The sequence below is a fragment of the Crotalus tigris genome, unplaced genomic scaffold (assembly GCF_016545835.1).
Source record: "Crotalus tigris isolate CLP2741 ecotype Arizona unplaced genomic scaffold, ASM1654583v1 scf7180000024315.672297, whole genome shotgun sequence".
NCBI lineage: Eukaryota > Metazoa > Chordata > Lepidosauria > Squamata > Viperidae > Crotalus > Crotalus tigris.
In genome coordinates, this window is record NW_024100487.1 from 573,304 (window position 1) to 600,283 (window position 26,980).

Genomic DNA, 26,980 nt, shown 5'->3' on the forward strand with positions numbered 1-26,980 from the left:
TGTGAAAGTTGGACCATAAGAAAGGCTGAGCGCCAAAGAATGGAGGCCTTTGAACTCTGGTGCTGGAGAAGACTCCTGCGAGTCCCCTGGACTGCAAGGCGATCCAACCGGTCAGTCCTAGAGGAGATCAACCCCGACTGCTCTTTAGAAGGCCAGATCCTGAAGTTGAAACTCAAGTACTTTGGCCACCTAATGAGAAGGGAGGACTCACTGGAGAAGACCCTGATGCTGGGAAAGATGGAGGGCAAGAGAAGAAGGGGACAACAGAGAATGAGATGGCTGGATGGAGTCCCTGAAGCAGGAGGCGTGAGCTTCAATGGACTCCAGAAGATGGTAGAGGACTGGAAGGCCTGGAGGAACGTTGTCCATGGGGTCGCGATGGGTTGGACATGACTTCACAACTAACAACAACAAGCCCTATAATGCGATGAAATTTCCCCTGCTTTTACTGTACTTATTTCGAGGGATTAAGTCAACCCTCCCAGGTCAACAGGACAGGAAGCACAAGTAGATTGGCTGGTTTTACTTTATTGTAAAGCTACATTAACAGAAGCTTGCAAATCTCAAAATATAAACTTCCCACGCCACATAGAGCTGTTTGATCCATTAGGGCAGATCCTTCCTAACTTTCTTCCTTTGACTGTTAATCTTTGGGGGGATCCTGTTTCTTCTGTCTGATGGTTTCCAAGGTAGCATCTCTGCTCCCGGTCCCCCAAGGTTGTCCACACATTCCACTGTAGACTGCTGGGAATTTCACCATGGCAGGAGCATAATACTATAGAGAGACTGTGTTGCAGCCGTGATGCTGAACAGGTGTCCTGATCGAGTAAAAGCCAATTTGGAAAGTTAGGTACATCTAGAGTTTCAGCAAGTACATAAATCAAGAGACATACTAAAAGCCAGGGCGCTGTCAACTTTTAATCTGAAAAATCTTCCACTCTGATTCTAGGAGTAGAAGTGTGTGTGTGTATGTGGGGGGGAAACGGAGGATGAATTATAGAGGTAGCAAAGCAAACTGCAGAAATCTCTTTTTGCAAGAGACCCAATTGTTTGTGTCCTAGATATGAATTAGTTACTCAGGGAAGTGCAGGATTTGGCTATAACTTTTCATAGATTACAGTAACAGATAACTGAACAAACGTTGTTGCCTTACAGTAGTGGCCAAAATTGTGGAAACCTTTTGGGGAAAGGGTATTTTTGAGGTTTGATGGCTAATAATACCACTTCTTTTTGGAGTAGTACCAGTAAAATTATATATCAATGGAAAGATCATTTAATCAAGAATGTAATGTAACAAAGTTTGTTCAATTATCTGTACTGTATTCTATGACAAGTTATAGCCAAATTACCAGAAAAAGGAAGCAAATTTGCTTAGGTTGATGTCAGGTAGCTTTCTTTCATCTGATTTTAGCCAATGAGCATGAGTGTTTACAGAGCCAATAGGGTGTCCTCTTGTTTTGGCAATGAGCCAATCAGATCAAAGTGGGATTCAGTTATTGATGTCCTGTATTGAAGCTAAGAGGAGGACATTGGTCAGTGTGTTATGTGATGGCTATCAAGTTGGTTGGGGGATTTTTTTGTGTTCTTTCATTTAGTGTAATAAAATTAAAGGAATGGTGCAAAGAGTTGACTGGTCACCCAGAAAGTGATGTAGAATAGTGGTTATTAAGTGAACAAGGCTACAGTTATAAAGAAATTAGAAGAAAAATGGGTGGAAACTTAACCAAAGGTGGCATTTCTACTGTACACTTTTCCCAAAAGGTTTCCACCATTTTGGCCACGACTGTACATTCTTGATTAAATTATCTTTCCATTGATATATAACTTTATGGTAGTACTCTGAAAAGAAAGTGGTGTTATTAGCCATCAAACCTCAAAAATACACTTTTCCCAAAAGGTTTCCACAATTTTGGCCACTACTGTATATTAGCATTCTGAGTGGAACTGAACAACCGGACAATTAATTGGGCTGATCAGGAGATGCAGCAGAGAAAATGCTTATATTGCACTATATTATATACTGCGCAGAAAAAACCATTGCTATACTGGAAACAGTTGCTGTGCATTCCTGCAAACGACTGTAATTATTTTTCTAATGAAAAATTAGAGGAGGGGGACCAGAGGATGGGATCCCTGATTTTTCTCTGCAGATGCCAGCTCACCCAATTGCAAAAGGATAACTTTCAGTCGAAGAAGATAAGTGGATTGACATGAAGATGTAATCAAGGGCTGTTTGGGTGAAGACACAATAGCTATATGATTGCAGGGGAGATGAAACAGGGAAACATGTAATCATCCTTGAGGGAAAATCGCCATGCTATAAAAAAAAATAAAGTTGAGACTCTGGAAAGAATGTAGATAAGAGCAGCAAAGAAGATGAGGGCATTAGAGGCTAAAACATATGGAATTGGGTATGGCATCACTGGAGGTGTTTAAGAAGAAACTAAACAGTCACTTGTCTGAAATAGTATAGATCAGTGGTGGCGAACCTATGGCACACGTGCCAGAAGTGGCACTCAGAGCCCTCTCTGTGGGCACGCGTGCCATGCCCCAGAGATGACAACCGTCCCTTTAACTCGCTGAGGTCCCACGTGGCCGGATGCATCCCAGCACAGCTGGTTTCTCTCCATCCCATCCTTCCTGGCCTTGCATGCTCTCCTTTTCCCAGGCACGACCTACTGCAGTGATGGTGAACCTTTTAGAGACCGAGTGCCCAAACTGCAACCCAAAACCCACTTATTTATCGCCGGGTGCCAGGTGGGCGTGGCCCACCATCTGGGCATGGCTGTGGTGGTCATGGCAGACTGGGTGGGTGTGGCCAAGGTGGGCATGGTCACCTTGATGTTGCTCGTGGGGAGGGATGCCTGTGGGGGACGGGCAGGGTTGGGGGAGATCCAGGGGGTCTCTGGCAGGTGGGGCGGTGGGCAGGAAACTCGTCCTGCGGGGTGAGGCAAGGCAAGGCAAGGCAGGGTGGGGGTGCCATTGTCGCAGGGCAAGGCGAGGCAGGGGCCGGGGCTGCTGCTGCCTGACACCATCGGCCCCCGCACACAGAGGCCAGCGAGCGCGTGGGGGCCGACGGTGTCTGTCAGCAGCCACAGCCTGCCGGCCCCTCGACCGGCACACTCTCGGGCTCCACAGCCCACCGCTAGCAGTTCAGAGAATCCGCCTCTGAGCTGGACAGCCGGCCAACAGCTGAGGAGGCGATGCAGTGGGTTGTGCCCAGAAGAGGGAGAGCATGCGAGGCCAAGAGGGAGGGGATGGGGGGAGGGAAACCAGCCATGCTGGGATGCATCTGGCCACGTGGGACCTCAGTGAGTTAGTGGGGGGCTGGTTGAAGAGGGGCAGTTGCCATCTCCAGGGCATGGCGTGTGTGCCCACAGAGAGGGCTCTGAGTGCCGCCTCTGGCATGTGTGCCATAGGTTCACCACCACTGTGCTAGGCCTATCTAGCACACTCCAGAGGTCCCAACCTTTTGGACACCAGGGTCCAGTTATGTGGAGAGAGGTTTTTCCGTGGGCTGGAGGGTGCGTGGTTTTGTGTGCTGCCTGCATCCCGTGGATGGGACTTTGCTTGTTTGTGCAGACCATTTGCTGGCCTGATGTGGCCCAGTGCTGGTCCACGGATGGGGGTTGGGGACCCCTGCTCTAGATCTTTCGCTAGATCTTTATTTTTTTGCAGCTCCTATATTTGCTTGACTTGATAGCTTCTCTCGTTAAAGAGGCCTTGGGACCAGTGTTGTATAATTGTTGCAGTGTCTTGCAAGGATTGGGTACCACCACCGCCATCTGCAAAAACGGGACCTTGTTCTGACTGGATTTTTTGGGGCTGCAATTTTCAAGTCAGTAGCTGGCAGTTCCATTCAATATAACCCCCCCTTAGGCTATCTAAGATTGCTATCCGGCTTTGTCGGATTGCCATGTAGTACCAGGAAAAGCTTTAAAAATGCAATTATGGTTTGGGAGTATTAGTTGAATATGATTCCAGCTAGCATTCTTAAGATTCTTATCTAAAGACTTGGCTGCTTGCTTGCAAACCAGGAACATAGCTCATGTCACTGCTAATGCTAGCAAGGCAACTATTTTTCTCCAAACTCTGCAGAAGTACGGTATAATGTTTACATCAGATCAGGGCAATTATCTAAAAAACAAAAAACAAAGGACCTGCTCAGCTGACGTTTGCTCACAAACTTTAATACAGATAGTACTGAACTTACAGCCACAATTAGCACCCAGAATGTCCACTGCTAATTAAGGCAGTTGCTAAATGAATTATCCATGATTTTACAACCTTCCTTGACAAGAGTTAAGCAACTCGCACCCATTGTTAAGTGAATTGTGGGGCAGTTAAGCAAGCCAAGCTTCTCCCTTTGACGTTGCTTGTTAAGAGTCAGTTGGGAAGGTTAACAATGAAAAATTACACTTGCAACCATCATAAATACATTCAGGTTGCCAAGTGCGTGAATTCTGATCGTGTCATCGTGGGGATGTTGCAAGAATTGTAAGTGGTAACTTTCGGTCACTAAATGAACGGTTATAAGTTAAGGACTACCTGTAAGAGAAAACGCCAAGGTTGGCTTTGGATAAGAAAACTTAGCAGAGGATTTGCACACTTTTCACTGTGGCTTCCTTCATGCTGTTTGAGCTTGGTTGTTTTCTTGTAGACATTTCCTTACCCAACTAGGTAACGTAATCTGTGCTAGAGAAGTCGGTGGGGTTTACTCTCTGTTTATGTTGTGGCTTCCCCTGTCAGTGATGATAGTGTTCTGGGGAGTGTCTTGATTAGGCAGATATTTCCTGAGTTGATAGTTCCTTAACGGGGTATTGTTTAATAATAATAATAATAACAACAACAACTAGAGCGCCACTTGAACACCATTGGCATTGACAAATTTGCCATTAGTCAATTGCAAAAGGCAGCCTTACTAGGAACTGCTTCCATCCTGCGACGATGTCTGTAATACCATCCAACATCCACAACTGTCTATCCCAGGTCCTTGGTAAGGACTCGATAGGTAGACAAAAATGCCAAATCCAGTCTGAACATCTGGCTGACTGCGCAATGATCCTCCATAATAATAATAATAATAATAATAATAATAGTAGTAGTAGTAATAATAATAGTAGTAGTAATAATAATAATTGAATTATGATAATTATGATAAGCCAATTTGAATGCTCAGTTGACTGAGGTTCATGTTTAATGAATAAAAGATAATATAACAATAATATAAAGTTGGAAGGGACCTTGGAGGTCATCTAGTCCAACCCCCTGCTCAGGCAAGAAACCCTGTAGCATTTCAGACAAATGGTTGTCCAGTCTCTTCTTAAAAACATCCAGTGTTGGAGCATATACAGCTTATGGAAGCAGGTTGTTCCACTAATTAATTGTTCTAACTGTCAGAAACTTTCTCCTTGGTTCTAGGTTGCTTCTCTCCTTGTTTAGTTTCCATCCCTTGCTTCTTGTCTTGCTTTCAGGTGCTTTGGAAAATAGCTTGACTCCCTCTTCTTTGTGGCAGCCCCTGAGATATTGGAACACTGCTATCATGTCCCCCCTCGTCCTTCTCTTCATTAAACTAGACAGACCCAATTCCAGCAACCGTTCCTTGTATGTTTTAGCCTCCAGTCCCCTGATCATCTTTGTTGCTATTCTCTGTACTCTTTCTAGAGTCTCAACCTCTTTTTTACATCGTGGTGACCAAAACTGGATACAGGATTCCAAGTGTGGCCTTACCAAGGCCTTGTAAAGTGGTATTAACACTTCACATGATCTTGATTTTATCCTTCTGTCAATGCAGCCTAGCACTGTTTTAGCTTTTTTGGCAGTTGCAGCACACAGCTGGCTGTTTATTCCTTGGTGTTTTTTTATTGTGCTGTTCTCATGAAAACTATACCTGAATCTTATTTAACATGTGAACATATGCCATTCCAGGGTTCCTTAAAGTCCAGAAGAAGTATATTGTTTCTAGCAAGGATAAACTGGAGGGGTTAACTTACGTCATAGTAGGAACATTGTAGTGATGCAAATGAAGATTTTTTGGGGGGTTCAAAGTAGATGCAGGTTGTTTAAGAAGGCGGGAAAAAGACAGGTCAAAAGCATTGTCTTCAGTTGTAATCACAAAGTGTTGATGCTGAACGCTCACATCTTCTAATGGACTGAAAAGTCAATCATTGACAAGAGCCATCATCATATTGTTCTGGTTCTGGTTCCTTTTGACAAAATGATGAACGTAGCATTGTGTCATCCCGAAGAAAGCTCTGCTGATTTCATGCAATGTCAGAATGCATACACAAAAGGGGAAAAGCTTACATCACAGTGTGTAAGGCAGGGGTGTAAAACTGTCGGCCCATGGGTGGAACGTGTCACATGGAAGCTGCGCCCACCCCATTTCCAGCAATGGCAAAACTGTCCCGATACGTTGCGTGATGTCACGTGACGTCGCAAGTTTGACATGTCTGGTGTAAGGGAAAGAGTGACAGAATCTGGGGGTAGAGTCAAAAGAGGAATCAGCCTAGAATCTCTACATTCCCACAACTTCATCTAGTGCTAAACATTAGTTGAGTAGATTCTTGTCCATAGACATGAGCAATAAATCAATTAAATTTGAACTTCACAGGTGATCTTTCTCACCTAACACAATCTTGCAATTGTTCACAATACATTCTATTGATATATACATCTGCTCTTAAAGCTCAAGATTCAGTCTCATATCTGATCAACCTGGTTTCATATGTGATCAGCTGGGTTGACTTATTTTAGCCTATCCATCAAAGCCTGTGCTACAATAAAACATGAAGATGTTTTATCAGCGGGATTTCAGTTACTGTAGTTCTGACTAACTTTCTTATTGATTTCAGAACTCTAAACCAAGCACAAATCCGAATTTCAAGGGAAAACAGCTAAATACCCTGGAAAAGAAAAAATTGCCTCTTCTCCACAAAACTTTCAGGAAACTCAAATTTTCCCACTGACCTACTCCACTTGGTTGCAAAAAATCTGTATGGCAGTAAAATGCTAGCTTTCTATATTTCTTTCCTAAGGCTCGTGGCCAGTCAGATTTATGCGGCTTAGATGCGGCAGTCCTGCAGTAATTTTCGGGGGGGGGGGAGAACAATTTCATCTGTTTAACTCTTTATTAAAAATACATTACTAGAATCTGTTAAAGAATTTCGGTGTTCGGCAGCAGATTCTTTTCAAATGAAACCACGGCTAAGACAGGAAGAAGTGTAGGCCCATGTTTTAAGTTGCTAACAAGAGTGATAGTGAAAACAAACACCTTCATGCATCCTTAATCTTACTCATGGTAGCACACAGAGGGAATTTTTTTTTTTTTTTGGCACATTTGCATATCCAGTCCGTTCTAAGACTGAGAGTATGTTTCTGAAGGGCGATACCCCTTCAGTTTGTGGAATGTTTTCCATTTAACATGGAATCGTTGAATAACAACAGTCCAGGATATGGAAAGTGCCAAATGAGAATATCTCACCAGTTCATAAGATCATCTTCAACTTAAATTACCATATATTCTGGCGTATAAGGCGACCCGGTGTATAAGACGACCCCCGACTATGGCGCCGAGTCGCATGCCTAGAAAGTCGTCTTATACGCCGGAAACTACTGTTATTTCCGGCGTATAAGACGACTCGGCGTATAAGATGACCCCCGACTTCGGCGCCAATTTTAATGCTTGCGAAAGTCGTCTTATACGCCAGAAAGTACGGTATGTGCTAAAAACAGAGAAGAGATGAAGGGTCCATGGTGCTTTCTGAGCTTGGTTGTTTTCTCGCAGACATTTCATTACCCAACTAGGTAACATTATCAGTGCTAGAAGAGAGGAGGGATTTGTGGAGTAGAGGAAAAGGAGAAGAGAAGGAGTAGGAATAGGAAGAGGAGGAGGAGGAGGAGGAAGGATAGGAGGATCTGGGGTCCTTGTAACTCTCTGAGCTTGGTTGTGTTCCTGCAGACATTTCATTACCCAACTAGGTAGCATCATCAGTGCTAGAAGGGAGTAGGGCTTGCACAGAGGAGAAGAGGATGACTGTGGGGGTCCTTGGTGCATTCTGAGCTTGGTGGTTTTCTTGCAGACGTTTCATTACCCAACTAGGTAACATTATCAGTGCTAGAAGAGAGGAGGGATTTGTGGAATAGAGAAAAAGGAGAAGAGAAGGAGTAGGAATAGGAATAGGAAGAGGAAGAGGAGGAGGAGAAGGAGGAGGAGGAATATGAGGATCTGGGGTCCTTGTAACCTCTGAGCTTGGTTGTGTTCCTGCAGATGTTTCATTACCCAACTAGATAACACTATCAGTTGTAGTAGGGCTTGCGGAGAGGAGAAGAGAAGGACTATGAAGTCCTTCGTGATCTCTGAGCTTGGTTGTTTTCTTGCAGACTTTTTGTTACCCAACTAGGTAACATCATCAGTGCTAGAAGGAGTGTGGTTTGCTCTCATTTGACATTCTGGCTGGCCCCGTCAGTGTGGGTCACCAAATGTAAAATGAGAGCAAACCCCACTCCATTCTAGCCCTGATGACGTTTGCCTAGTTGGGTCATGAAACGTCTGCAAGGAAACCACCAAGCTCAGAGAGCACCAATATGCTCCTTTACCGGTACAGTGAATGGAGATTAAATAACTACCAGTTTGCTCAAGCAAGATTCAGAAGACCTGGTGAGATTTCTAACGATACAGTCATCTCCACAAAATGGATCCAAGTTTAGGTGTGTCATAGGAGTGCGGACATTCATATTGACCTGGGTAGGAAATATTAGATCTCTCATATGACTGTATTTCTCTGGATGCTTCAATATAAGAGAAGATATGTAGCTCACGGTTGAACTGTGGAGATCCTTGGTGCTCTCCAAGGTTGGTGGTTTTCTTGTGGATGTTTCATTACCCAACTAGGTAACATCATCAGTGCTGGAAGGAAGTGAGGTCTGCAGTGAGGAAGAGGAGGAGGAGGAGGAGGAGGAGGAGGAGGAGGAGGAGGAGGAGGAGGACTTTAGTATTCTTAGTGCTCTCTGAGCTTGGTGGTTTTCTTGCAGATGTTTCATGACCCAACTAGGTAACCATCAGTGCTAGAAGGGAGTGGTCTTTGCAAAGAAAAGGAGGAAGAGGAGGAGGAGGAGGAGGAGGAGGAGAAGAAGAAGAAGAAGAAGAAGAAGAAGAAGAAGAAGAAGAAGAAGAAGAAGAAGAAGAAGAAGAAGAAGAAGAAGAAGAAGCAGAAGAAGAAGAAGAAGAAGAAGAAGAAGAAGAAGAAGAAGAAGAAGAAGAAGAAGAAGAAGAAGAAGAACAACAACAACAACTGTGGGGTCCTTGGTGGAGGACAAGGACTTTAGTATCCTTAGGCTCTCTGAGCTTGATGGTTTTCTTGCAGATGTTTCATGACCCAACTAGGTAACCATCAGTGCTAGAAGGGAGTGGTCTTTGCAGGGAAAAGGAGGAGGAGGAGGAGGAGGAGGAGGAGGAGGAGGAGGAGGAGGAGGAGGAGGAGGAGGAGGAGGAGGAGGAGGAGGAGGAGAAGAAGAAGAAGAAGAAGAAGAAGAAGAAGAAGAAGAAGAAGAAGAAGAAGAAGAAGAACAACAACAACAACAACAACAACAACAACAACAACAACTGTGGAGTCCTTGGTGGAGGACAAGGACTTTAGTATCCTTAGTGCTCTCTGAGCTTGGTGGTTTTCTTGCAGAAGTTTCAGTGTTTATTTGGCATGAAGTCCAGTTTAACTCAAGCTTACCTCTGAACTGATTTGCGTGTAGCCCCCTCCCCACGAGAAATCCAGGCGTGTTCTTTGTTTAAAGCCAATATCTCCTGGGATGTTCCTAAATTCCTTTAAAACCCCATCACAATAATTTCAGTTCCACACCAGCCCAATCGTGCCTTTTCTATCCCGATTTTTCACTCAGTGCTACTGGGATGATAAATAATCAGGATTTTTTTGAGCAGGAGCGTATTGGCTGTGACATGTTGTCCCTAGAGAGGTTACTCACAGTGCCGTTGTAGATGACACAAAGCATCTACTTGGGCATTTTAAACCGTTCATGTTTTTAAGGTGATTTTTGCTTGATTACTTCATTTGCATGGTGCTATAAAGCAGAGTAAGGTAGTAAGGAAAACTTTTCTATCCATTAGAAAGATTGATAGTATGTGTGACCTGGTCAAGGAGATGTTTGAAATTTCAGTATCTATCATTTTGTTATTCGAAGAATTTTACAATGGACGATCAATCTTCAGTTTGACGATGAGTTTAAATATCCCTGCTTTTGTGTTAAACTGAGGATTTGGTAAATCCTTCGGTTGTGTGAAACATTTAACCAAGGTGCTAATTTTTCTCTTGGTTTTATAACTGCAAAACTATTGCTCCTCTGACAACAAAATAATTGGCAGGCAATTTTCTAAAATAGTATCACTGTAACAACTTAATAAACAACACGGGCTCATATTGTTGTTGAAGGGTCTTAAAATGAAAACATTGTAAAAATAACCCAAAGCCTGTACAGACAGGATATATATCATTGAAATAACGAGATATGAAACATAATAGTCATATGGTCAAGCCACCAGGTTTGTACTGGAAAATTCATATAATATTAATGAATCAAGCTTGTTTACAGTGATGTGGATATAGAACTGTAGTAAAATGAAATAAAGGCATCCACTTTTAATTATTAAACTGATAAATGATAGATAGATAGATAGATAGATAGATAGATAGATAGATAGATAGATAGACAGAAAAATAGATAGATAGACCAATGAAAGCTATATGAATGATAGATAAATAGAAATAGATGCTAGAGAGGGGGAATTGATGGATGGATGGATGGATGGATAGATAGATAGATAGATAGATAGATAGATAGATAGATAGATAGATAGATAGATAGATAGATAGATAGATAGATGAAACCTATATGGATGATAAATAGAAATAGATAGATAGATAGATAGATAGATAGATAGATAGATAGATAGATAGATAGATAGATAGATAGATAGATAGACAGACAGACAAATAGATACACATACACTCCATCCATGGACATTTTCACCGTAGAATAGGATAGTCATGGGATGTCAAAGGGCGGATTGTACTAAAAAAATTAAGTATTTATTTCACCTGCATTGTTAATATATCCTGTCAGGTACATCAGGTTATGGGTTAGGGTTAGTCAATTTGAGAAAATATCATCAATTTGAGGACGAGATGGTGCTACCGGCATTTTTAAAATCCCTAGAAAGTGCCGTTGGAAGTATTGAACAGAGTTAGGATGGCAGAAATGATAAGCTGATGCTTCATGAGTGTTTGTGTGCGCATTTGATGCCTTTATTTAGTCTTGACTCATGGAACTGCCTGGACCAGTTCTTGCAGTTTTCTTGGCAAGGTTTTTTCCTAAGTGGTGTGCCATTGCCTGCTTCCTAGGGCTGAGAAAGAGTGGCCGGCCCAAGGTAATGTAGCTGGCTTCATGCCTAAGGTGGGACTAGAACTCAGGGTCTCAATGTTACTAGCTTGGAAACTATCCTGCACCTCAGTCAGGAAGATACTGTGGGAGATCAATTGATCAGTTATTGTATTTAAATATCGTATGTGCGATATGTGTTATTTTCCTTTTCTGAGTTTCTTTCTCTTTTTTTGCAGTGGTTTTTCATACATTGCAGCATTTGTATTACGCACATTTCTTTGGCAGCTTTTAAAGTTGACCAACGTCCAGAGTCGCTTGGCGGGTGCATATCAATGGGATGAAATGAATAAATGCACCCAGATAAAAGACCCCTTTTTAGACAAACTAATCCAGTGATGGCAAAGCTTTTAGAGACCGAGTGCCCAAACTGCAACCCAAAACCCATTTGGGCATCGTCGGGTGCCAGGTGGGTGTGGCCATTGGGTGGGTGTGGCCCATTGGCTGGGCATGGCCCATTGGCTGGGTGTGGCCCATTAGGTGGGCGTGGCTGCGGTGGTAACGGCAGACTGGGTGGGACTAAAAAGTTCAATCAATCAATTCCAACTTTGCAAGATTTTTTTTTTCCTGCGAGAAGTTGAAATTGACTGATTGAAGCTTTTTTTTTTTTTTCGCACATGGCGGCGGATGCCTAAAGCGAAAAGGTTTTATAAAACTCAGCTGAAGGCTTAGGACTGGGGCAACGGCGCGCGTGCCCACCAAGAGGGCTCTGAGTGCCGCCACTGGCACCCGTGCCATAGGTTCGCCACCACTGAACTAATCTAACCCTCACCCCATCCTTTCCTCAAGCTAGATCAAGCACCTTGTGCAACGGAGCAGCCAAGAGTCATTTGTTTTATTATTTATTACATTTGTAGAGTTCCCCACCCAATGCTCAAAAGGGATCTTAAAAAAGCAAGGTTAACCACCCAAAGGTCCATTCTCTCCTTCCCACCAAGGGCCCGGCAAGGATGCTTGGCCTGACCGATGGGGCCGGAGAAGGGAGGGGCGAATGCCGCGAGAGGAACCTTCCCCTGCTGAGCCTGGACTCTCCCAGGTCTAGAACAGGAGGGAGAGAGGGAGGGAGGGAGGGAGAGAGAGGGAGAGATGACAGATGTTAGAGATAGATATAGATAGAGACAGACAGACAGACAGAAAGAGACAGATATAGATGTATATAGAGATGACAGATGATAGAGATAGATAGATAGATAGATAGATAGATAGGTAGGTAGGTAGGTAGGTAGATAGATAGATAGATAGATAGATAGATAGATAGATAGATAGATAGATAGATAGATAGATAGATAGACAGAGACAGACAGGTAGAGACAGACATAGACAGATACAGATAGATAGACAGATAGATAGATAGATACAGATAGACCAGTGGTTCTCAACCTGTGGGTCAGGACCCCATTTGGGGTCAAACGACCATTTCACAGGGGTCACCAAACAACGCAGTCCGCCATTTTTCCCCCCCTTTTCCTTAGCTGTGCTACTCCCTTTTATTCTATTGGCTTTTGAAAGCCAATAGAATAGACTCTTGAATAGAGTCTAATTCTGTCGGCTTTCAAAAGCCAATAGGAATTGTCCAGGCTGTCTCTGCCCTGCTGAGCCCGCCAAAAGTCCCATTCTGCAAACGGTGCTGCACCAGTTGAGTAGTCCTCGACTTACGACCGGTTGAGTAGTCCTCGACTTATGACCGGTTGGGGGTCGCGGCATTAAAAATGTTGAGAACCACTGAGATAGACAGACAGATAAATAGGTAGAGACAGACAGAGATAGACAGATACAAATATATATATCTACAAGTAGGTAGATAGGTAGGTAAGTAGGTAGTTAGGTAAGATAGATAGATAGATAGATAGATAGATAGATAGATAGATAGATAGATAGATAGATAGATAGATAGATAGATAGATAGATAGATAGATAGATAGATAGATAGATAGAATGAGATACAGATAGACAGACAGAGACAGACAGGTAGAGACAGACATAGACAGATACAGATATAGATAGATATATATACAGATAGACAGATAAATAGGTAGAGACAGACAGAGATAGACAGATACAGATATATATATCTGTATCTATAGGTCTTTGTATCTATCTATATATATACAGATAGGTAGGTAGGTGGGTGGATGTAGATAGGTAGATAGATAGATAGATAGATAGATAGATAGATAGATAGATAGATAGATAGATAGATAGATAGATAGATAGATAGATAGATAGATAGATAGATAGTTCACTCCCAGAGAGCCAGAGAAAGTGAAAGGGCTGGACAAAGTGGCCACTTGCCCTCCTCCCCTTTGGAGAGGACGGCAGCCCTCCCTCCCCCCAACGCGGCAAAGACCCCGGGGCTGGTGTGTGTGTGTGTGAGTGTGGGTGTGGGTGTGAGGGGGGGGGAGAAGGACAGAAGGGGAGGGGGCGAGCGAGGAAGGCAGGAAGGGGAGACGGTGAGTTCCTCCCGGCGCGCGCCCAGGGCGGGGGTGGGGGAGAGGCGAGAAGCCGAGGGTCAGCGCGCGTCCCCGCCGGCGGGGTCGAACCGTGGCGCCGCCTGCGGCTCTCTCTCTCTCTCTCCCTCTCTCCCACTCCTCCGCCCGCCCGCTTCGGCGGCGCAGCAGCCGGTCCTTCCCGCTCCTCCTCCTCCCCGCTGCCCGCCTCCCTCCCCACCCACCGCTGGCTGCTCTCCGCCTTCTGCTCGCCTCCCCGCTGTGGCTCTGCCAGGCGGGCAGGCAGCCTCTCCTCCGGTCTTCACTACCGGGTCAGCGCGGCGGCGGCGGAGAGCGCCTCTGTCAGGCCGGCCAGCCCGGCTCGCCCCCGCCTCCCTTCCAGCGGTGCACAGCCCACCCTCGGCCCGCCACTTACTGTAGCACTAGTGTCGCTCGCTGGCTCGCTCGCTCGCCTGCAGGCAGGGAGGCAGGAGAGGAGCCCAGGCGTCCTCCGGGCTCGCTCGCTCGCTCGCTTGCCAGCCAGCTAGCATCCCAGCGGCGGCGGAGGCTGCAGCAGCGGCTGCTGCCTTGGCTCGCGGCGGCTCCCGTCTCGCCCGCCGCTAGAGCGAGCTCGGGGGGGGGGGACCGGCCTCCCCTCCCCGCCTTCCTCTTCCTTCCTCCCCCTCCCCGTTCCTCCTCCTCCTCATCCCCCTCCTCGTTCTTCCTCCTCCTCCTTACCCCCCTCCCCGTTCTTCCTCTTTCTCCTCCTCATCCCCTTCCTCGTTCTTCCTCCTCCTCACCCTCTCCCCCTTCCTCCTCCTCATCCCCCTCCTCGTTCTTCCTCCTCTTCCTCACCCCCTCCCCGTTCCTCCTCCTCCTCTTCCCCGTCCTAGTTCTTCCTCCTCCTCCTCACCCCCTCCCCGTTCCTCCTCCTCCCCCTCCTCGTTCTTCCTCCTCCTCCTCCTCTTCACCCCCCCTCCCCGTTCTCCTCCTCCCCCTCCTCGTTCTTCCTCCTCCTTCTCCTCCTCCTCAACCCCCCCCGTTCCTCCTCCTCCCCCTCCTCGTTCTTCTTCCTCCTCCTCCTCCTCCTCACCCCCTCCCCGTTCCTCCTCTCCTCTCCTCTCCATCCGCCGCCGAGCCAGACGCCGGGGAAGAGCAGCAGCAGACCCCCGCCCCGCCGAGCCCTTCCCCGCCTCCTCCTCCTCCTTCCTCCTCCTCCTCCGCTGGTCCTCCTCCTCCTCCTCCCTCCCCCCCCAGTCCCCGCGCAAGGGAAACTCCAAGGACACCCCGAGGCCGGGAGGGAAGCAGCCGGCGCCTCGCTCTCTCTCTCTCTCTCTCCCCCCACGGCAATGTCCAAGGGCTTGAAGAAGAAAAACCACTGGACGAGCCGGGTCCATGAGTGCGCGGTGGTGAGGAACGCCGAGGGCCAGCTGGGCTTCGAGCTGAAGGGGGGAGCCGAGAACGGGCAGTTCCCCTACCTGGGGGAGGTCAAGGCCGGCAAGGTGGTCTACGAGAGCGGCGGGAAGTTGGTGGCCGAGGAGCTGCTGCTGGAGGTGAACGAGACCCCCGTGGCCGGCCTCACCATCCGGGATGTGCTGGCCGTCATCAAGCACTGCAAAGACCCCGTCCGGCTGAAGTGTGTCAAGCAAGGTAAGGCCGGGGACGGGGACGGGGACGGGGACGGAGACGGGACGGGCCGGGCAGGACAAGGGACCGTGGGGTGGGTGGGGGGGGGGGTCGTAGCATCCGGAGACCAACTTTGCGACTTTCCCGGAGGGGTGCGCTCTGCGGCAGTGGCGGGGGAAGTCGAGCGGCCCAGCACGGCGAAGGCCGGGGAGGGGGGTGTCTCTGTGTTTGGTAGGGAGGGGGTGTCTCTGTGACCGGTGGGGAGGGCGTGTCTCTGTGTCCGGTGGGGAGGGCGTGTCTCTGTGTCCGGTGGGGAGGGGGGTGTCTCTGTCCGGTGGGGAGGGGGGTGTCTCTGTGTCTAGTGGGGAGGGGGGTGTCTCTGTGTCTGGTGGGGAGGGGGGTGTCTCTGTCCGGTGGGGAGGGGGGGTGTCTCTGTGTCTAGTGGGGAGGGGGGTTGTCTCTGTGTCCGGTGGGGAGGGGGGTGTCTCTGTGTCCGGTGGGGAGGGGGTATCTCTCTGTGTCCGGTGGGGAGGGGATGTCTCTCTGTCCGGTGGGGAGGGGGTGTCTCTGTGTCTGGTGGGGAGGGGGGCCGAGCCGGGGAAACGGAAGCTCCTCTCCTCCTGTAACCCCCACCCCCACCCTCATTGCTTCTGCGAGCGAGCGCGTGTCCTGGGCCCAAGGCCTCTGAGCGCGTGCAGAGCGCTCGCCTTGCCTCCGGGAGCAAACGGGGCAGACTTTGAGGGCTCGAGGGAGATTCAAAACAAAAACAAAAACCCAACTCCGCTCAACTTTTGGGAGTCGTTTGTGTGTGTGCGGTGTGGTGTGGTGTGGTGTGTGTGCGCGCGCCGGGCCGGGAGGCACCGTCCCTCTTTTACAGGATTCCCGCAAGGGAATTCCACGCCAGGAAAAAAAAAAGGGGTGGGTGGGTGGGTTGGGGGGGGGAGACAATCTATAGGATTGCTCTGCGCTGCTTTGAACTCGACCGGCTGGACTTGGCGCTGAATCTGGATGGGGGGGGGGGTTTCCGAGGAAAACCGGCTTTGGCTTTTGCGCGGGAACGGGGGGGGGCATGTGTGTGTGTGTGTGTGTGTGTGTGTGTGCGTGCGTGGATGCACCAAGAATGGAATATGCTTCAATTAAAAGGGTCCCTTTGCAAAGCAACGACTTTAGGGAGGAATTGGCAACTTGGCAAAGAAGACGCAACCAGGACTAGGAACCCGCTCGTTAGTCGTAGTCTGCAGGGGTGGGTGGTAATTATTCCCAAAGTAGCATTCCAGTTAAGGGGAAGGGGGGAAGCTTGATTGAATGGGCTTTCCCCCTGGATCTTGCGGGCCAGGCTTTTCCCCAAAGAAGCTGCATTGCACAGTTCTTCAGCCGGTTGCAATTCTGCAGAAGTCCTGGGTGCTTTTTATCACGACTTGGGTCGCTCTGGTTTGGGACCTATTCAAAGGATGCCAATTTTCAGTCGGCCTTCAGAACTGGAACGTCAGGCTTGGCACTTGAGTGGTGGGGTTGGACTAGATGACCTAGGACAGTGGTTCTCCACCTGTGGGTCGGGACCCCATTTGGGGGTCGAATGACCATTTCACAGGGGTCGCCAAACAACGCAGTCCGCCATTTTTTTCCCCTTTTCCTTAGCTGTGCTACTCCCTTTTATTCTATTGGCTTTTGAAAGCCAATAGAATAGACTCTCTTGAATAGAGTCTAATTCTATTGGCTTTCAAAAGCCAATAGGAATTGTCCAGGCTGTCTCTGCCCTGCTGAGCCCGCCAAAAGTCCCATTCTGCAAACGGTGCTGCACCAGTTGAGTAGTCCTCGACTTACGACCGGTTGAGTAGTCCTCGACTTAACGACCGGTTGGGGGTTGGGGCATTAAAAAGGTTGAGAACCACTGGCCTAGGAGATCCCTTCCGAGTCTGTTATTCTGTTAAAAAAATCCCCACATTTGCCTCCGGTGTCTCCTGTCTCGTCTTCTGCCCCCTCATGGTAGTCTGGATATTGCAAGCCAGGTTGGGTAATCCTGGTTTTTCACTTTAATTTTTAAACTTTAGAGAAGTTAACGAAACGTTTAACTGAAAAAAAAAAAACGCTGGCAGCAAAGGTTTTCTTTTGGTTTTCTTGTGTTGCAGTCTCCCTGCGGTGCTAGAGCTGCCAAAAATGTGGAGTTTGCAAATTGTAATTAAGCATTTTGCTGGAAGTATTCTTGTTATTCTTCCAATACTTACCCAAGACTATTGAAAGCGTTTTCCATTCTCGAGCTGCAGTCAAAGGCCATAATAAGTCTTAATGTCAGAATGACTTTGGGTTTCTGCAGCTACCTGACTTAAGGTGCAGCTTTTCAAAACTTAAAAGTACTTTACCGTCAAACCACATCCCCGTTAGTAAATGGCTACGGTTTGTGTTGATTTCAAGAAAGTAGCTTGTTAAAGAATCCGTGCTTCCCATTCTGTATTTGAATAGTTCAGAGAAATCCTAGGACAGTGATGGAGAACCTATGGCACGGGTGCCAGAGGCAGCACTCAGAGCTCTCTCTGTGGGCACACGTGCCGTTGCCCCCAGCCTTGCCTCCCCCTGTGACCCCCTCCTCTCCAGCAGCCCCCCTGGAGGAGGGTTGCCCCCGAGCGTGGCCCACGTGGAGCAGCGCAGCCAAGGACATGGCAGCCAGGCAGCGTAGATAAGACTGCCCTCACGCCCCATCATGCACAGTTGATGCTGCGGGGTGCGGGCAGAGGGCGTGGCTGCCATGGCACTGCTGGGCTGCCTGGGCGAGCTGCGGTGGGCCCTGGAGGTGGTGAGTGGCCCTGTGGACAGGCGGGGTGGGAGTGGGGGCGGGGCAGGGGATTAAGCGGGGGTGGGGCCAGTTTTGGGGCACTCGATCTCTAAAAGGTTCACCATCACTGTCCTAGGAAATTAGGCAACAAGGATGGTAGCCATGAACTATGTAATCTGAAAACTGATCTCAGAGATTAGAGTCCTAAATCAAGAAAAGAATAGTTTTATTAATTCAGATTATATATATATTTAAATAAATCCAAACATTGGTAACATAGAGATGAGCAGTGTGGTGACCTAGTGGCAAAGACGCTCCCTCCCACAAAGGTTGAGAGTTCTGTCCCAGGTAGTGGCAGATGTTTTTCTTCTAGGACAAGGGGTCTTCAACCTCGGCAACTTTAAGACGTGTGGACTTCAACTCCCAGAATTCCTCAGCCAGCTTGGCTGGCTGAGGAATTCGGGGAGTTGAAATCCACACGTCTTAAAGTTGCCGAGGTTGGGGACCTCTGTTCTAGGATACAAAGAAAAAAATATCTACTGCGGACTCTGTGTAGCATCAGGAAGGGCATCTGGCTAGTAAATGCTCAGCTCCATCCAGCCACCCCAACTCTACCCCAAATTAAGGGATTACAGAGTCGCAAAAGGGACTTTATTAATAACTGTCGAGGATGAAACTTTGGCAGCTACGTGCCTGTGTGTTTCAACTTGCCTTTAGATTAAGGGGGAGGGGGAGGTGTTACTTTCAAGTGGGTTAGATGGAGAAACGAAACTTCTACGATTCAGCTGAAGACCATGAAAGCCTGAAGCCTTTTCAAGGACATCAGAACAGGTGTAGATTTGAAGCAGATGGTTCCCATAACAAAGTGAACTTGCTAAATATGGACTACGTAAGACGTTGGGGCTTTGGCTGGGGAAATTATTGTTTAAGTCCAGGAATTAGTGTTGGAACCTCAGAGTTAGTTTTGCTTCAACATAACCATGCAGTGTATTCAATAAACAGTAAGATTTTCGGAGACAGAATGAACCTGGAGTTTTATTTGGATTCTAGAGCTGGATGTTGACGTTAACCTATAAAATCTGACAATTGCTGAACAAGGGAGAGGCCCAATTTAACTGAAGAAATTGTGGCTTAATGTTGTTGCTATGATTTCTCTTAAAATCATGCTTAGCATTGTTCAAGAAAATCCTTAAGACATGAAGTAATGTAAAAATTAATATTCTCAGTTTCATGTTTATTATTAGCTTGGAATAGATAAACCCAAAGATTAGAATGGAAAGGTGCTATCAATGCAGTTATATGGTAATTGTTAGATTTCTTTTGGATTTTCTGAATGTTTGTATATTTTTTTTACACTGAATGTTACAAAAGTTTCACATGGGCTGCAGTGATGCGTAAAGAAACTTTTGAGCGAACAACTAACAACAAAGCTGACTTCTCTTTTGATTTATTTCATAAATAAAGTCATCCAACATTCAACAGGCCAGGGTCAAAAAATAATTGCCCTTTTTGTCGGACAATTCAATTAAAAGTAGACTAAGATTCATTGATTAATTGGATGGTTGGTTAGTTGGTTGATTTTGTGCCATCAGGGCTTGTTTGACTCAACTCCTCCCCATATAAAAATCACAGACGTTGGTAGGTGGGAAATTTTCACCGTGTAAATTCTAGACTTACCACCTTCTTTGCTCAAAAGAAGTTTCCGAAGTGTTCTGTGAACAACAAAAATAGGTAGTCCTCAGTTTACAATCACTTTTTATTGTCTTTATTTGTAACTGTTCTTCTGGCCAATATTGGAAAGCTGACAAAAATGGTGATATGTGGAATCCTGCCCACATGTCTAGGGAAAAAAAAGGTTTGTTAGTTTATTGATTAGCCCCTAGGCCAGGGGTAGGCAACCTTGGCTCATTTATGACTCATGGACTTCAACTCCCAGAATTCCTGAGCCAGCCATGCTGAGGGGAAAGGGAGAGGTTTCCAAAATGAGCCATGTTGGCTCAGGAATTGTGGGAGTTGAAGTCCATGAGTCATAAAAGAGCCAAGGTTGCCTACCCCTGCCCTAGGCCGTTTCCACATACAGAATTCCAAACACAAAGTATTAATAAAAATCCCATAAAAATAAGTTAAAATGAAATTGGAGTAAATAAATTTAATATATGCAATAGTGGGGATTATCTGTGGCTCGGGGGGAGAATGAGGGTGGAGGTTTGTTCTCCGAGCTTGTGGGTTGGTTTCCAAACATTTCGTTACCAGGCTAGGTAACATCTTCAGTGGAGTTTGGGGCAGGGGCCTTCAAACTTGGCCCTTTTATGACTTGTGGACTTCAACTCCCAGAATTTCTCAGCCAGGCACACTGGCTGAGGAATTCTGGGAATTGAAGTCCACGAGTCATGAAGAGGCCATAGTTCCCCCATGCTGGCTGAGGAATTCTGGGAGTTGAAATGCACAAGTCATAAAAGGGCCATGGTTCCCCCATGCTGGCTGAGGAATTTTGGGAATTGAAGTCCACAAGTCATAAAAGAGCCAAGTTTGAAGACGCTTGCTTTAGGGGATCTCAATGTTCTTCTGTTTATAAGGGTTTCAGGTGTGGTTGTGTCAAATGAGGGTCTTGTGATGGGTCAGGTGTGAGTCATCAGTCAGTCTTGTGATGGGTCTTGTGACGGGGAGGTTACCTCAGGTTAGGATTATTCTGTCAACAGACACATTACCTGACAACCAGCCTACAAACTGCTCAGAACCCAAATCAACGATACAGCCCACCAGAGATGGCACCAATCCCAAACCATCCCCCCTCCCACCAGTGGTTCACCTCCCAAGGACCCTCACCTGATATGAGTGACTTATGACACTTATCACACTTACGGCCATGGCAGCATCCCCACATGGTCACGTGATCAAAATTCAGACGCTTGGCAGCTGACTCGTATTTATGACGGTTGCAGTGTCCCAATTCCAGCAACCGTTCCTTATATGTTTTAGCCTCCAGTCCCCCAATCATCTCTGTTGCTCTTCTCTGTACTCTTTCTAGAGTCTCAACATCTTTTTTTACATCGTGGCGACCAAAACTGGATGCAGTATTCCAAGGGTGGCCTTACCAAGGCCTTGTAAAGTGGTATTAACACTTCGCGTGACCTTGATTCTATCCCTCTGTTAATGCACTTAAACAAGCCTGGCTTAAGCAATGGAAATTTGGGCCCTAAATTATGTTTGTAAGTCAAGGACCGCCTACACTAGTTTCACACTGGGACATCACATCAGAGACTGGATGATTTTGTGAAATATATGGCACCACTACCAAACTTTAAAGGTGTTTTTTTCACCCAGATTTCCTTTATAAGGGGGAGAGGAGGCCCACAGGAAGCTGTAATAAAAAGAAGCGATAAAGATATGCAAAAAATCCAAAACGGGTTGGATAGGTTTTTACAGAATTGTAGATGAGAGAAGCTTAATTCCTGGTAACTTCTAGTGTCAAAGTTTAAGCTATTTTCTCTGGCTAATTACTTGCGATAAATCTCCGCTTTCTCATGACTCAGAGAGTGGAACGGATCCAAAGTTTGAATTGAGTATTTTTGATTCTACTTCGCTGTCTCATCTAGTAAGGTCAAGCTGTTAAAATGATTATGGCTTGCTTTTTTTTTTTGTGCAGAAAATCATGCTTTTGGGAAGCTTTAGACTCCTTCAACAATAGATGGGATTTCTTTATTCCATCTAATTTCTTTATCGCTTGTAGCGGGAAGGGAGGGCACGATGTTAGGAAGAGAGTTACTCATTCAGCAAAAATTTGCATGCGATGGACAACATTTTACATCACCCCCTGCTTATAATGGAAGAACAGAATAAGTGAGTTGGAAGGGACCTTGGAGGTCATCTAGTCCAACCCCCTGCTCAGGCAAGAAACCCTGTACCATTTCATACAAATGGTTGTCTAATCTCTTCTTAAAAACCTCCAGTGTTGAGCATTCACAAGTTCTGGAGGCAGAAAAACTAAGACATACCCAATTCCTTCGTTCTTCATGTGTTTTAGCCTTCAGCCCCCTATGTCATTTCATATAGATGGCTGTCCGGTTTTTTCTTTGATGGAGCACCCATAACTTCTGGAGGCAAGTCGTTCCACTGATTTATTGTTCTCGCTTTTAAGAAGTTTCTCCTTAATTCCAGGTTGTTTCTCTCTTTGATTATTTTCCATCCATTGTTTCTTCTCTTGCCTTCAGATGCTTTGGTTAAGTTTCCACCCATTTTTCTTCTAATTTCTTTATAGCTGTAGCCTTGTTCACTCAATAATACTATTTTACATCGCTTTCTGGGCGACCAGTCAACTCTTTGCACCATTGCTTTAATTTTATGACGTTTTACAAGCTCACTAAATGAAAGAACACACACAAAAAACCCCTCAGCAAACTTGATAACAATCATATAACACACTGATAAATGTCCTCCTCTCAGCTTCAATGCATGACATCAATCCCTGAATCCTACTGTGATCTGATTGGCTCATGGCCAAAACAAGATGACACCCGATTGGCTCTCTAAATACTCATGCTCATTGGCTACAATCAGATGAAGGAAACCTACCTGAGATCAACCTGAGCAAGTTGTGCTTCCTTTTTCTGTACTTTTCACAGTACAGATAATTGAACAAACTTTGTTGCATTACATTCTTGATTAAATTATCTTTCCATTGATATATAATTTTATGGCACTACTCCCCCCAAAAAAGTGTTAATACCACTTTACAATGCCTTGGTAAGGCCACACTTGGAATACTGCATCCAGTTTTGGTCACCACGATGTAAAAAAGATGTTGAGACTCTAGAAAGAGGACAGAGAAGAGCAACAAAGATGATCAGGGGATTGGAGGCTAAAACATATGAAGAATGTTTGCTGGAATTGGGTATGTCTAGTCTAGTGAAAAGAGGGACATGATAACATATATACCTGAGTGATTATCTAGTCTAGTTTAATGAAGAGAAGGACGAGGGGGAACATGATAGCAGTGTTCCAATATCTCAGGGGCTGCCCCAAAGAAGAGGGAATCAAGCTATTTTCCAAAGCGCCTGAAGGCAGGACAAGAAGCAACGGGTGGAAACTAATCAAGGAGAGAAGCAACCTAGAACTAAGAGAAATCTCCTGACGGTTAGAACAATTAACCAGTGGAACAACCTGCCTCCAGAAGCGGTGAATGCTGTAACACTGGAAGTTTTTAAGAAGAGACTGGACGACCATTTGTCCGAAATGGTATAGGGTTACCTGCCTGAGCAGGGGGTTGGACTAGATGACCTCCAAGGTCCCTTCCAACTTTGTTTGTTGTTGTTGTTGTTGTTATTATTCTCCTCAAAAATACACTTTTCCCAAAAGGTTTCCACAACTGTGGCCATTCCTGTATCTGTGGTGCTTTTTTGCAGTATCAAAAGTGACTTCCTGCCTGAGGGAGGAATATGGGATTGCTTGCTTTTTACGATCTCAGTTGAACGTTTTTTGAGAAAGGTAACTTTTCTGGTAATAGCAGAAATTAAGGGAACAGCAGGATTTAAACTATCTCACAAAAGGAAGTTTTCCCTGTTTATATATAGCTGAGTGGCGGCAAAAGCCTGCCATCTTTGAAATGTCTTTCAAGTCACTTGGCATCCTGCAGTGTTCAAAGCTGTCATTACCCTCTCACTTACCTGGAAAAACTCTGACAATATTTGTCCCATTAATGGTCTTTTTTTCCCCTGCTATTTCTGACTCACTGGTCAAAGGAGGGACAACTGTCAGTCTTTTCAATAGCAGCCATACAGCTAAAAAAAAAATCCACTTTATCTTTTTTCCTGCCTGCTTACTTCAACCCATCCCTATTTATTCCTTGTCTCCCTGGATAAATCAGTGTTGTTCACTCAAGAATCTTCAGTAAATCTAGCCAGGCTAACTTTCTTGGGATACGTCTTTATATTATTTTGTATTGTAGTATATTTATATACCTCACTTATGTATTTATTTAGATTTTTATTCTACCTTTTCCTTTACTCCCTATTGTTTCCATTTATTTATACCAGGGGTCTTCAGACTTGGTCCTTTTATGACTTGTGGACTTCAACTCCCAGAATTCCTCAGTCAGCGTGCCTGGCTGAGGAATTCTGGGAGTTGAAGTCCACAAGTCATCAAAGGGCCAAGTTTGAAGACCCCTGATTTACACCATTGGGAATTGATGAATGGATGGATTTTGGCTTTTTAAGGACTACTTTGCACCTAGATTGCTTTATTAGTAGTAGTAGTATTAAGAATTTACTAGGAATTTATAATTAGTATTATAGGTATTTGTACGGCTTTATAAAGCCTTAGTAAGACCACACTTGGAATCCTGCATCCAGTTTTGGTCACCACAAAATAAAAAAGATGTTGAGACTTTGGAAAAAGTGCAAAGAAGAGCAACAAAGATGATTAGGGGGCTGGAGAGTAAAACATATGAAGAACGGTTGCAGGAACTAGGTTTGTCTAGTCTAGTGAAAACAAGGACTGGGATGACATGATAGCAGTCTTCTAATATTTAAGGGGCTGTCATAAAGAAGAGGGGGTCAATCTATTTTCCAAAGCACCAGAAGGCAAGACAAGAAACAATAGATGTCAAGGAGAGAAGCAACCTAGAACGAAGGAGAATTTTCCAAATGTGAGAACAATTAATCAGTGGAACTGCTTGCCTCCAGATGTTGTGGATGCTCCATCACTGGAGGCTTTTAAGAAGAGACTGGACAGCCATTTGTTGGGTATGGTACAAGGTCTTCTGTCTGAGCAGGGCGTTGGACTAGAAGACCTCCAAGGTCCCTTCCAATTCTGTTATTCTGCTTTGCAACTTGCCCTGTGTTTAATCACCTATGCCTGAGGCAGGGGTAGGCAACCTTGGCTCTTTTATGACTTGTGGACTTCAACTCCCAGAATTCCTGAGCCAGCCTGGCTCAGCTTGGAAACCTCTCCCTTTCCCCTCAGCATGGCTGGCTCAGGAATTCTGGGAGTTGAAGTCCACCAGTCATAAAAGAGCCAAGGTTGCCTACCTCTGGCCTAGGCCTAGGCCGCTTTATGACTCTGGACTTCAACTCCCAGAATTCCTCAGCCAGCATGGCTCAGCTTGGAAACCTCTCCCTGTCCCCTCAGCGTGGCTGGCTCAGGAATTCTGGGAGTTGAAGTCCAGGAGTCATAAAAGAGCCAAGGTTGCCTACCCCTGGCCTAAGGAAAGGAAACAGGAGCTGCCGTCCTTCGTTCCCATTAATTCACAGTACGGAAAGCCTTCTCCAAGATGAAAGCAGAAGAAAAGGGGGCAGCAACTTAGCTTTTTAAGGAAATCTCCCTATGAGAAGTAAGAATATAGAACTTAGACTGGACTGGGTTTTCAAATAGCAGAAAACAGACATGTCCTTCTCAGATATTCTGCTATGTGAAAATTCAGTCTGGTCTAAGTTCTATATATTATTCTTTATGCATGCATAAAATATGTTCTCAATGATTTTTTTTTTCCCCTTGGCAGACTGGATAGCAAAACAAAGATGCTCAGTAGATATTGCCCATGTAGCTTCCTTCTCTGTGGTTTGTAAAATTTGCTAGAGGAAGGTTAATGAATGCATTATCATAAATTCTGCATAAATTTACCGATGATCTTTCGGTAAAACCCTGTCCTGTAGACAGTAAATTAAAACAGCACGACCTTGATGTTGAGTTGAGTTGGCCATGTGACTATTTTGGTTCCTTTTTTCATAGAAATACGCATGTCAAAATAAAGTAGAAAGATGAAATGCCTGGGGGGGGGTGTTTTCCATTTCTTATATACTGTTAACGATCCTTGAATATATGTTCTGTTCTTGAAAGCGCTTACAAATTAATAGTCAGGCGGAAATGAAGCAGTGTCCTTTGGCTCATAATAGTTTGCTGAACACTTTGGCAGAAAAAGAAAAAAAAATAATAATGTGTGTTGAATCCTCGGTGATTTTTTCCCCCTGGCAGATTCAACTTTACAAATTGTTAAAAAAAAAAAAAAAAGGCCTTAAAGATTTCAAGTGGGTTATAAAAATGACCTTTAGTCTCTTAACGAGGTTGATATTATAAGAGTTAATCTTATTCATGCAGTGGCAGTTAGGTTTCTCTTTTAAAGTTTTTTTTTCTTTTTAAGAGGAACTATAAGCAGTGATGGCGAACCTTTTAGAGACCGAGTGCCCAAAGTGCAACCCAAAACCCACTTATTTATCGCAGGGTGCCAGGTGGGCGTGGCCCACCGTCTGGGCGTGGCTGTGGTGGTCATGGCAGACTGGGTGGGTGTGGCCAAGGTGGGCGTGGTCACCTCGATGTTTCTCGTGGGGAGGGATGCCTGTGGGGGACGGGCAGGGTTGGGGGAGATCCAGGGGGTCTCTGGCAGGTGGGGCGGTGGGCAGGAAGCTCGTCCTGCGGGATGAGGCAAGGCAAGATGAGGCAGGGCAGGGGTGCCATTGTCACAGGGCAAGGCAAGGCAGCGGCCGGGGCTGCTGCTGCCTGACACCATCGGCCCCCCCACATGGGGGGGCCGATGGTGTCCGTCAGCAGCCACAGCCTGCCGGCCCCTCGACCGGCACACTCTGGGGCTCCACAGCCCACCGCTAGCAGTTTAGAGAATCCGCCTCTGAGCTGGACAGCCGGCCAACAGCTGAGGAGGCGATGCAGTGGGTTGTGCCCAGAAGAGGGAGAGCATGCAAGCCAAGAGGGAGGGGATGGG

At 46.0% G+C, this 26,980-nt stretch overlaps 1 protein-coding gene and 1 long non-coding RNA gene across 3 annotated transcripts in view; one reads left to right on the forward strand and one right to left on the reverse strand.

Moving 5' to 3' along the window:
• Nucleotides 1–508: 508 nt before the first annotated feature.
• On the reverse strand, nucleotides 509–14,545 carry LOC120299804. Of its 2 annotated transcripts, none has more exons than XR_005554485.1 (3): nucleotides 14,311–14,545; nucleotides 5,994–6,479; nucleotides 509–818 (listed from the first exon to the last, which is right to left on the reverse strand). It is a non-coding gene; the product is annotated as an uncharacterized LOC120299804 (long non-coding RNA). The 2 variants fall into 2 exon arrangements; XR_005554484.1 differs by lacking the exon at nucleotides 14,311–14,545 and adding an exon at nucleotides 8,821–8,874.
• A 519-nt stretch (nucleotides 14,546–15,064) lies between these two features.
• Nucleotides 15,065–26,980, forward strand: part of LOC120299798 (membrane-associated guanylate kinase, WW and PDZ domain-containing protein 2-like) — a gene marked incomplete at its 3' end in the record, with an annotated part of 54,910 nt that continues 42,994 nt past the window's right edge. The window contains exon 1 of the mRNA XM_039325005.1: nucleotides 15,065–15,524. Within this exon, the coding sequence (XP_039180939.1) occupies nucleotides 15,224–15,524 (301 nt within the window). The remainder of the gene's footprint in view (nucleotides 15,525–26,980) is intronic.